The sequence below is a fragment of the Triticum dicoccoides genome, chromosome 4A (genome assembly GCF_002162155.2).
Source record: "Triticum dicoccoides isolate Atlit2015 ecotype Zavitan chromosome 4A, WEW_v2.0, whole genome shotgun sequence".
NCBI lineage: Eukaryota > Viridiplantae > Streptophyta > Magnoliopsida > Poales > Poaceae > Triticum > Triticum dicoccoides.
The window spans coordinates 556,839,402-556,849,735 of record NC_041386.1 but is presented as its reverse complement, the minus strand read 5'-3'; the positions used below and the strand labels follow the sequence as shown (position 1 = coordinate 556,849,735).

Here is a 10,334-nt window from a genome sequence, read left to right as displayed (position 1 = left end):
TGTTCAAAAAACATGCAAATGCACGTTAATTTGGAAGTATATTAAGTACATGCGGATATTAAGTAGGATATCATTTATGTGTTATTATGTGATTAGCACTATATTTGGCATAAAATTAACTACACGCTAAACGCGTTGAGTGCTCGACATTGAAGCAGTCTAAGTCGTTGGATTGACATCATTTGATGGGCAAGATTAATTGGATCTGCCACTTTGGGTCTTTTTATATTTGGCATGAAATTAATTTGATGGCCAATTTTAAATTTATTTGGTTTGTGAACTATATGATTTTCATCTATTTGTTTAATAACGTGCAATTCGATTCATTTGACATTTTATTGTGAATGATAATTCAAAAGATAAACTAAAAAATCCACTTCCGTTTGAATGAACGCGTTGGAGTTGGCCTTACCAAGCAGACCGCTTGGTATTTTTGTTAGTCTTGGTTCCAAATCATCGCGTTGCGAAGGTGACGAAGCTCACGTGGCACGGGTCTTCGAGGTCCCGCCGTCTCGTGTTCAGAATCCGATGCTCAAAAGCCACCGTTGCCGTGGCACCATGCATCGATCCGTTGCGCATCTTCTCCCACCACAGCTTCCGTTGCCCGGAAATCAATATCATGCCTAATAAAAATAAAGATAACGAAGAAATCTGGACTCACATAGCCGTTGCGGGATGCCGTCTCCACCCCCCTCACCAACGGCTCTATTCCCCCCACCGCCCGCTCCACGTTGACCGTTTCGACCATTAAAACCCTCCTCCCCTCTCGCCCTTCTCCCCACACCCCCAAATCCCCCATCTCTCTCCCCCCAAACCGACGCGCACATCTTCGTCCCCGGCCACGGCCCAAACCCTAGAGACCGACAACCGCCGCGCGAGCAGCGAGAGGGAGAGGAGGAGGAGGCCGGCGCCATGAACGACCTCATGACCAAGTCCTTCATGAGCTACGTCGACCTGAAGAAGGCGGCCATGAAGGACCTCGAGGCGGGCGGCGACGAGACCGGGACCGAGCTCACCCAGGCCGGCGGCGGCGGCGCCACCGACGAGCGCCTCAAGGGCTTCTTCAGGGAGGCGGAGGCGGTCCGCGAGGAGATGGCGGCCATCCGCGACGCGCTCGCCCGCCTGCACGCCGCCAACGAGGAGGGCAAGTCGCTGCACCAGCCCGACGCGCTGCGCGCCATGCGCGTCCGCGTCAACGCCGACATCGTCGCCGTGCTCGGCCGCGCGCGCGGGATCCAGCGCGCGCTCGCGGACATGGACCTCGCCAACGCCGCGCAGCGCAGGCTCTCCGCGGGCTGCCAGGAGGGCACCACCCTCGACCGCACCCGCACCTCCGTCACCGCGGGCCTCCGGAAGAAGCTCAAGGACATCATGCTCGACTTCCAGGCGCTGCGCCAGCGGATGATGTCCGAGTACAAGGACACCGTCGAGCGCCGCTACTACACGCTCACCGGGGAGGTCCCCGAGGACGAGGTCATCGAGCGCATCATCTCCGAGGGCCGCGGCGAGGAGATCATGAGCGCCGCCGTCGCCGAGCACGGCAAGGGCGCCGTGCTCGCCGCGCTCAACGAGATCCAGGACCGCCACGACGCCGCCAGGGAGGTGGAGCGCAGCCTCCTCGAGCTCCACCAGGTGTTCCTTGACATGGCCGTCGTCGTACAGTCGCAGGGGGACAAGCTTCAGAACATCGAGCACCACGTGAGCAACGCCAGGGACTACGTCCACTCCGGCAACAAGGAGCTCGGCAAGGCCCGCGAGCACCAGCGCGGCAGCCGCAAGTGCCTCTGCATCGGCATCATCCTGCTGCTGCTCCTCATCCTCATCGTCATCGTCCCCATCGCCACCAGCCTCAGGAGGTCCTGAGCAGCCACACCACACCGGAGTTTGTGACGATGATCATCTGGACACCTGCATTTGTGTCTAATATGCTGTTTCGATTTCGTATTCTACTGCTTCATTCGTTGATTTCTGCTCCCCCCGAATTGTCTCTGTATCGTCAGGATTTAGCTGATGATGAATAGTACACCGTATATCTGTTCAGTTAATTTGCAACCCTGAAAAATCTGCTGATTGATTCTGTGCATGAGATGAGCTTTGGTGCATGGATTTGTTGCTGTTGCAGTAGTCTGCAGATTTATTGTGCTTGCAGTTGGGGCCTGAGCGCCCTGATCACTGTACACAAGATAGGCAAGCAGGGTTTATTTGTGGCTTCCTATCACCATTTTCATCTTTTCTCATTTGATGATTCAATTGCGGAAAGGAGTCCCAACGATATTATTATAGAACTTGTTAATGTGGTTCTTGTACTAAACCATGGCTACGTGTCCTCCATGTCATAGCTTGCTGCTGGGGCAGAAGCAGAGACAACAGGGCCAACAGAGATGCGATTCAGTCCAGTACCAATATTTCGTTTTGTTGATATCCGTATACTATCCAGATTTCTTTGTAGGCTGCTTTATTTTTATTTATTTTGTGGGGAGAATGGCTGCTTTCTTATTCTCAGTTCATTTGTCACTTCGGTATCTGAATTTTTAGTCCTGTTTTCAGTAATATTACGAGTAAGAATATATACGGCCAACAACTGATTATATGGTGATTATATGGGAAGTTCTCTTTGGTGATCAGCAACTGATTATATGGGAAGTTCTCTTTGGTGATCACGATGTGTTCGTACATATGGTTGAAAGGATGACATTGATAGTGTTGCTACCAATGCATCTGTTGAGGCAACAGCTGTCAATTAAATACAACTTGGTTTCGGTGTCGATGTAGTATTACATGGGGAAGTGAGAAGCTAATGTTCTTACAGTTAACAGAAAGTTGTCCTGGTTGATCTGCTTTCTTTTGGAAGATCATGCTGTCTATGATTTGTGCTGTCTTCCCATATTGTATTCTACTACTTCGTTTGTTAATTTTGTGCCCGGATGTCTCTGTATCGTCAGGATTTAGCCGATGACGAATAGTAGTAAACCGTATATCTGTTCAGTTAGTCTGTATGGAATTAATCCCCAACAAGGAATGCAGTGTGCACTTAAATATCATCAGCTCACAAGGAAGCCTGATCGAATAGCACCAACTAAAATCCTTAGAAATTACTCCCTCCGTCCCAAAATGTATAGTGTCAAAAATGGTTTTACATTTTGGGACGGAGGGAGTATCTGCTTACTATGAAGATCTTTTGGCAGTTGTGTATCTGAATTTTTAGTTATTTTTCTGTAATCTAGTAAGAACAGATATTGTCTATCAAGAATCTGAAATTTTATCTCATTTGCGTCTGTTGTTTCGATTTTGTATTCTAGTAATTCGTTCCTTGATTTCGTCCGAATGTCTCTGTATCGTCAGGATTTAGCTAACGATGAATAGTACACGTTCAGTTAATTTGCAGCCCTGAAAAACTGCTGATTCTATGCATAAGATGGGATTTGGTGCATCCAGAGAGATTCGGTGCATGGATCTGTTGCTGTTGCAGCAGCCTGCAGATCTGTTGTGTTTGCTACTGGGTCCGAAGTGCCCTGTGGTGTTAAATTCAGAACAGAAGTGCATGATCACTGTACCACACCCACCTGGCTTGGCACAAGATAGGCAAGCAGGGTTTGTTTGTGGCTTGGCTTCGTATCATCATTTTCTGCTTTTCTTCTTTGATGATCCAATTCATTTTGAATAACTGTTTATTACATCTGCAGAAACTAGTCACAAGGATATTATTACAAGGATTTGTTATATAGTCTTAATGTGGTGCTTGTACCAAGCCATTGCTATGTGTCCTCCATGCCACAGTTTGCTGGTGGGGCAGAAGCATAGACAACAGGAAGAACAGAGGTGAGCCAAGATTCAATGAACTTACCTCTCTGAAGTGGATTTAGTCTGATCCCGTTATTTCTTTTGATTGCGCCATACGTATATTTAACAACTGAACTGACTTGCTGAAGTTGAGTATCCACATTTGTTTGTAGAATTGCTGCTTTATTATTCTCACTGTTTTTTTAAGGAACGGAGGTAATTTGTGGATGATTGATTAGCACCAACTAAGTTTCCTTAGATGATTGCACCTTAGAAAGAGGTATCTGCTTAATATGAAGATCATTTGTCAGTTCTGTATCTGTAATATTACAAGAATGGATATTGGCTATCAAGGGTCTCAACTTTTATCTCATTTATTGAATGCAGACGCAGCATCTTCACTTATTTCCTTGCAGATTCCTGTTAAGGAAGCAAAGGTAACCCTGCTATCCTGGTATACAGATAGAATAAAAATATAATGCAGTATTTGACTACCAATGAAACACATAGAATTAGTTGTTGAACACGAATGATATGGGAAGTTCTCCTTAAGGGATCACGATGTTTTCCTACTTAATCTGCTTGAAGGGATGGCGTTGATAGTGTTGCTACCAATACTGCTGTTTTATTTTTCTGAGACTACCAATGCTGTTGTTGTCAATTAATTCCAACTCACATTTGTTGAGGGGGTGCTACAACTTAATTAGGTGTCAATGGTCAGTGCGAGTTTAATATCATATGAGTAACGTAATGTTCTTGCAGTTTACAGCAAGTGGTCTGATGGGCCGCAGTTTGTCCTTGTTGGTCTGCTTTCGTTTTGGAAAATCATCATGTAAGATTTGTGCTGTCCTATCAAAGTAAAAAAAAATCAAGAAAGACGCGAGGTAAAAATAGATTCAGTATTCATTATGCACAATCTTATGTGTATTTCCTACTTCTTTGAAATCTAACAACCTCCTTGTCCACAAAATGGTCAATAAATCCAAAGTCCCTCTGCCAAGAGGTGCAAACTGTTGGTAGGGTAGGATATAAGATGATTGCACCTAGAAAGTAGTATCTGATTAATATGAAGATCATATGTCAGTTCTATGCCTGAATTTTTAGTACTATTTTCTGTGTCTGAATTTTACAAGTAGAGAACTGATAGTGGCCATCACGAACCTCAACTTTTATCTCATGTATGCTCAAATGCTGTAAAGTGTAACCTGCATCTTCACTTCTTTTTTCTCGACTTGCATCTTCACTTATTTAACACATAGAATCAGCCAATCAGGTGTTGAACAAAGACTATATGGGATGGTCTTTGGCGATCGATCACCATGTTGGTCCTGCTTATGATTGAACGGATCACGGTTAGTGTTGCTACAAGTGCTGCCGATGAGGTAACAGTTGTACAACTGGGTTTTTTTTTGGCGGAAATTTCAAATCAACTTCCGTGTGACGTTTACTGCGGGTTTAGCACCACATGGGGTAGTGCAGCTAATGTTGTTCGGCAGGTTAATTTACAGCAAGTAGTCCAGCCAGCCCTAGCTCTGGTTTTGTGGAGACCAGTATCTAGGCACCCCGACGATCCCAGAGCCGTCCGTCCGCTTGGATCCGTGGCGGCACAGCAGGCGTGCATCGCCGAAAAAGGCCAAGCAGCACATGACATTCACTTGATCTTGCTCACCAACTCACCATAGTTTTGTTTTTTTTCTCCTGTCAGTTCATCACAGCTCAAGCACAGCAAAGGCAGCACTGCTAGCACAAATGCACAACGCATGTGTCATGTCTGGGAGTTGTTGTGTGAAACAGCACACACGACGCGAAATGTCTGTAGGACACGCATGAAATCGCTGGGTTCGGTTCTGCCACCGGTGGAGTGGCGCTTTGCTCGCCGCGGCACGGCAGCCACGGTAAAAAGCCTTTTTGTCTTCCAAAGAGAGAGAAGCACAGCACGGCATGTGGTAAGCCACAAAAAATATAGTGAATAATCGCGCCGCGCCGAGAAAAACGTGACGGGCGCGCGCGAGGACGCGGGGGCCACATGACCAGCGCACACGGGATTGGGCGCGGATTCCTCCGGATGGGGCGTGTGCGGCTGCCGGGGCCGCATCGTGTTCACGCCGAATTCCCTCCCTCCCCTACCTCGGCCTCACCTTATCTCCTCCCAGCTGTGGCCACCAGCAGCAGCTAGCTCCTATCAGTATCAGTATCAGTATCAGTATCAGTATCACCACCACAGCCCCCTGCTCCGGCATCGCGCCCGGCACTCCCCGCTTCAAAACCCCGATTCTTGTTGGCTTCTCTCGTCGCCCGACCGACCCCCAGTAGGCAGTAGCCACCCACCCAGCCGCGGCAATGAACATCTTGAACCAGCCCATCGGCCCCGGCGGCGCCCACGCGGTGGCCTTCCCGGCCGGCGCCGCCGCCAAGGACGGCATGCCGGCGTCGCTGCGCTTCGACGTCGGCCCCAGCACCGCCCACCGCGCCCCAAGGCGGCAGGCGCAGACGCTGCTTCGGGCCAGCAGCAGTAGCTACGTCGGCGCCGGGCACGCGGACGAGGCCGCCCTCCAGAGCGCGGCGGAGCAGCAGAAGGGGGCCGTGGTGCCGCCGTTCCAGCCGGTGACGCTCAACTTCCTGCGCTCGCTGCTGGACAGGGACAGCATGACGTCCATCGCGGAGGAGGGCGGCGAGGGCGCGGGCGTGGCCGCCGCCGCGCCCCCGCTGCACGCGCTGCGCGTGGTGGTGTCCTCCGCCGTGGCGCTCGACGCGCGCCAGACCGAGCTCATCGCGCGCAAGATGCGCCGGATCACCGGCTTCGTCAACCTCGCCATCGAGAACGTGGTGGAGCCGTCGCTCATCGCCGGCTTCGTCGTCTGCTACGGCCTCGACGACTCGCACACCATCGACCTCAGCGTCCGGGGCCGCCTCGCCGCGCTCAAGAACCGCGTCGACTCCTCCGACCTCGACGACCGCCTGCACCCGCGGACGCCCGCGCCGCTCCATTGATCCACCCGTCAATTATACCCATAGTTCCACACACAACACATACCGCGCGCACCACCACTTCGCCGTGCTTGCCGCGAGTTCATTCACGTCGTCCGCCATATCTCCATGCCATGCATGATGAACTCTATACAGACTAAGATGGATCGACTGCAAGTTCGTCGCCGACGACAACAGTTTTGCTATGTAACGTTGTTGTAAATTGTGAGGCACTTGACTAGCTTCTGCTATTATGTTTGTACCAAGTGTACTGTAATACTGCTATGGTACTGTACAAGCTGCAGATTGTAATTCTATGCGAGGTTCAGGGTTACATACTCTGTAATCCCAGAGCAGAAGGCTGGTGTGAGAAACCTACTGCTCCCTCCGATCCATACTAAAAGTTGCGCTAAATCTGCGACCATTAATATGGATTGGAGGGAGCCGGCAACGAATTCGAGTATGAAATAGCTGGTAACACTTTCTCGGTGCGAAGTGGTTTGGTGATACGTACCGACGGCAGGCAACGGAGCTTTATTGGTGTCTTATAATTATTCCAGAGCAAGAACTGCTGATGGGGCGAGTTGCGGTACAGGAAAGAAGAGTACAAACACTGATCAGTCACTGACAGGACAGTGCCACTGCCGGAGAACCGGAGCTTATAGCAGCGGCGATGGTGCAGACGGCGGGAGATCGGTCAGGGACGGCGCTGCAGGGCGTCGGAGAGGTGCTTGAGCGCCTTGTCGTAGGAGACGAAGCCCATGAACCAGAACTCGTGGCTGTCGGTGGTGGCCACCTGGATGTACCGCTCCGACGGCCTCCACATGCTGGCCGACGGGCTCACCGTCCTCACCTGGTTCAGCGGAAGCACCACCTGCAGCGCAGCCGGTGAATGAGAGAGATTGTTGAGAGTGCCAAGTGAACTGAAGCTGATGAGAGAAGGGAGGATGCTTGCCTTGTAGTACATGGGCTCGGGCGGCTGGGTGGGGGAGGGGGCGTGGTAGGAGACGGGCGAGTCGCTGCAGAAGGCGAGGCGGGCGGTGGAGAGGTAGAGCGTGCCGATGACGGGGCCGGAGGAGGTGGAGAGGTAGCAGGCGTAGGCCTTGCGGAGCTGCTCCCCCGGCACGCCGCCGAACACCTGGTGGAACACCCGCTCGTGCCCGCCCTCCGCGTACACCTTGGTCCCCTGCGCCAGCCGCGCCACCGCCGCGTCCGCCATGTTCGGCGCCGTCCGGACTGCGCCAGGGCAAAACGTGCGGTGTCAGTGCGCGTGCATCATGATCCGAAGCAGGGATGAGTAATACTCACGGTGGTTCCAGATGTTGCCGGTGGTGTCGGCGGCCTTGCGGGTGCCGTCCTCCAGCAGCTTCCCGTACCGCCCCAGCGCCTTCATGATGGCTGCACTTGCAAGGCGGCGCCAGAGCACGCCGACGTCAGGATCGACGGACAGACGAGAGTACAGAGCAGTATTGAGGAATCGAACGAGACGAGGGGTGTAGGACGGTTACGCACACTGGCAGGTGGACGGGGACGCGCTGGCCGGGGTGACTTGCACGTAGGGGTTGCCGGCGCCGTTGCTGGCCGCCGTGACGGCGACGGCCGTGGACTGCGGGCGCGCGGCCTGGCCGCCGTGCGTCGGGTACCCCGCCGGCGCCGGCGCGGGAGCCTGCATCGACGCCATGGCACGCGATGAGTTCAGTCTGGTTCTGAAACGGGCTGGAGCTCTGCCTTATGCGGATTGGCGACGGATGAGGAGGAATGATGCGGTGCGGTGGGCGGCCGGCGGTGGCGGGGGAGAATCAATCGGAGGTAGTGGCGATGGGGCGAAGGTTCTCTGGGCCTGGCGGCTGGCGCGTTTACTTTTTGTAAGGATCGGGGGAAAGGGGAAAGCGAGGAGTGCGGTGCGGTGCAGCTGATCGAGATACAGTACGCCAGCAGACATGTGGTATATCTGGGGCTCCGCGCCCGGGATCTCCGCGTGCGACTGCCCCTCGTGCGCCATGCCGTGCCGTGCCTTCGCAACAAAGGAAAAGAACGGCCATGGCGGCCCGACTGAACGTGCAGCACTGGATCATGGTGAACGCCATACGGAATCCGGTTCCATTTTAGAGGGCACATATTCTAGGTTCGGCTCTGAAAGCGATAAGGGTCCAAGTCTCTACTCCTAATGGAGCAGTTGGTAGTCTTCGCCGGTCAATTTTCGTTTCATCATTTTCGTTTGGTTTTTTTCGTAGGTTAACCTTCGTAGATTTTTTTTCGTCGTTTTTTTCGTCTGGTTTATTTTTGTCTCACCTTTCATTATTATATCCTCACGGTAATTTTTTTCACTCTCTCATTAAAAACTTTCTTAACATTTGCAAACTTTCCTAACCATGCATGTCACAAACGAGCAGGTATTGATATCACGTTACAAACAATAAAACCCATTTTCATGGAAATCAATTCAAATCCTAATTTCCTAACACATTGATTCTTACATTTTCTAATCTCTACTCAGTTGGTAGGCATGTCACAAACGGGCAGGTATTGATATCACGTTACAAACAATAAAACCCATTTTTATGGAAATCAATTCAAATCCTAACTTTCCTAACACGTTGATTCTTACCTTTTCTGATCTCTAGTCAGTTGGTAGGTGGTATCTTCGCTTCCTACTCCCAAACCTCGATCGCACAATCCCCGAGGATTCCCCACGATTCTGCACGCACAAAAGAAACAAGCAAGAAAAACCAGCGTGACTGAAACCTACGAACCTATGTCCCTCTTCCTCCCCAGCCGCGAAGCGAAGCCGGTCGGCCGCCACCCATCGCGTGCGCCTAGGGTTCTCGATGGAGCCTGCGGCCTCCATGTCGCCGGCGAATAGGCGAAGGGCGGCCTCAGAGGCCCTGGAGCTGCAGCTACGGCAGAGGACGCTCGAGACCATGCTGGAGCAGTGCGGTTATCGAGACGATGTTCAGGAGTGCGAGGACGGGAATCCGGGCTAGGGGCGGACGGCTGGGCGGCGACATCAGCGACGGGGAGGGGCCACCCCCAGCGCCGGGGTTGGCGTATCCGAGGACAGTCCATGGTGGCTGCGGCGAGGGTGGGCTCATATCCCATTCATGGAGCTCTCCCGGCACCGCCGCCCCGTTTCCCATCTCTTCCCGATCCGGCGCCGCACCATCGTCTCCTATCTCTCCCTGAAGTCACGATACTGGTGGTTGCCAGGGGCTCGATCCAATGAAACGCATGATGGTCGGACACTCCAGTGCGGATGCTTGCAAGGGCGTGCTGGCCCTCGCTTGGAAGGGGATGAGACTGTCAAGAAGTTAACTTGGTTGGCGAGAGACCAGGCGCAAGATGTGGTGGAGTGGAGACGACGGAGGTTATGGTTGGTGTGGAGATCACATGCCAGCTGCTGGGAGGATCACGACGATGGCCTGTGTGTGTTCCAGGCATTGGGCTGGGTAGCAATGCAGGATGGCTATGCGACTTCCATGACGATGCAGACGGAACAATCAACGTTAGCATGGCCTTGGTTGGCTTGGGAAGGCTTCAAAAATTGTATATTGGTTTCATCTTGCTTTTTTTCTCTTTCACAAGTACAT

General features: G+C 52.2%; 3 protein-coding genes across 3 annotated transcripts; 2 read left to right on the top strand and 1 right to left on the bottom strand.

Annotated features, from left to right (window-relative positions):
• The first annotated feature begins 769 nt into the window (after positions 1–769).
• LOC119286738 (syntaxin-related protein KNOLLE-like) lies at positions 770–2,083 on the top strand. Its single transcript, XM_037566183.1, has one exon. The coding sequence runs from the start codon at positions 913–915 to the stop codon at positions 1,861–1,863; it is 951 nt and encodes a 316-aa protein (XP_037422080.1). The 5' UTR covers positions 770–912; the 3' UTR covers positions 1,864–2,083.
• Positions 2,084–5,930: 3,847 nt separating this feature from the next.
• LOC119286741 (ATP synthase delta chain, chloroplastic-like) lies at positions 5,931–7,098 on the top strand. Its single transcript, XM_037566185.1, has one exon. It carries the CDS (start codon positions 6,121–6,123, stop codon positions 6,769–6,771), a length of 651 nt encoding a protein of 216 aa, XP_037422082.1. The 5' UTR covers positions 5,931–6,120; the 3' UTR covers positions 6,772–7,098.
• Positions 7,099–7,262: 164 nt separating this feature from the next.
• On the bottom strand, positions 7,263–8,648 carry LOC119286739 (GEM-like protein 1). The gene is made up of 4 exons (XM_037566184.1): positions 8,260–8,648; positions 8,056–8,145; positions 7,703–7,983; positions 7,263–7,621 (listed from the first exon to the last, which is right to left on the bottom strand). The coding sequence occupies exons 1-4, from the start codon at positions 8,426–8,428 to the stop codon at positions 7,445–7,447; spliced, it is 717 nt and encodes a 238-aa protein (XP_037422081.1). The 5' UTR covers positions 8,429–8,648; the 3' UTR covers positions 7,263–7,444.
• Between the last annotated feature and the right edge of the window lie 1,686 nt (positions 8,649–10,334).

What these genes read in the sequence shown, in the direction of transcription:
- LOC119286738 (XM_037566183.1), top strand. Translation starts at nt 913, where the DNA reads ATGAACGACCTCATGACCAAGTCCTTCATGAGCTACGTCGACCTGAAG.
- LOC119286741 (XM_037566185.1), top strand. Translation starts at nt 6,121, where the DNA reads ATGAACATCTTGAACCAGCCCATCGGCCCCGGCGGCGCCCACGCGGTG.
- LOC119286739 (XM_037566184.1), bottom strand. Translation starts at nt 8,428, where the DNA reads ATGGCGTCGATGCAGGCTCCCGCGCCGGCGCCGGCGGGGTACCCGACG. An exon ending in GTCCCCGTCCACCTGCCAGT is followed by an intron (nt 8,146 to 8,259) that starts GTGCGTAACCGT and finishes TTGCAAGTGCAG; the next exon opens with CCATCATGAAGGCGCTGGGG. An exon ending in CGGCAACATCTGGAACCACC is followed by an intron (nt 7,984 to 8,055) that starts GTGAGTATTACT and finishes GCCCTGGCGCAG; the next exon opens with TCCGGACGGCGCCGAACATG.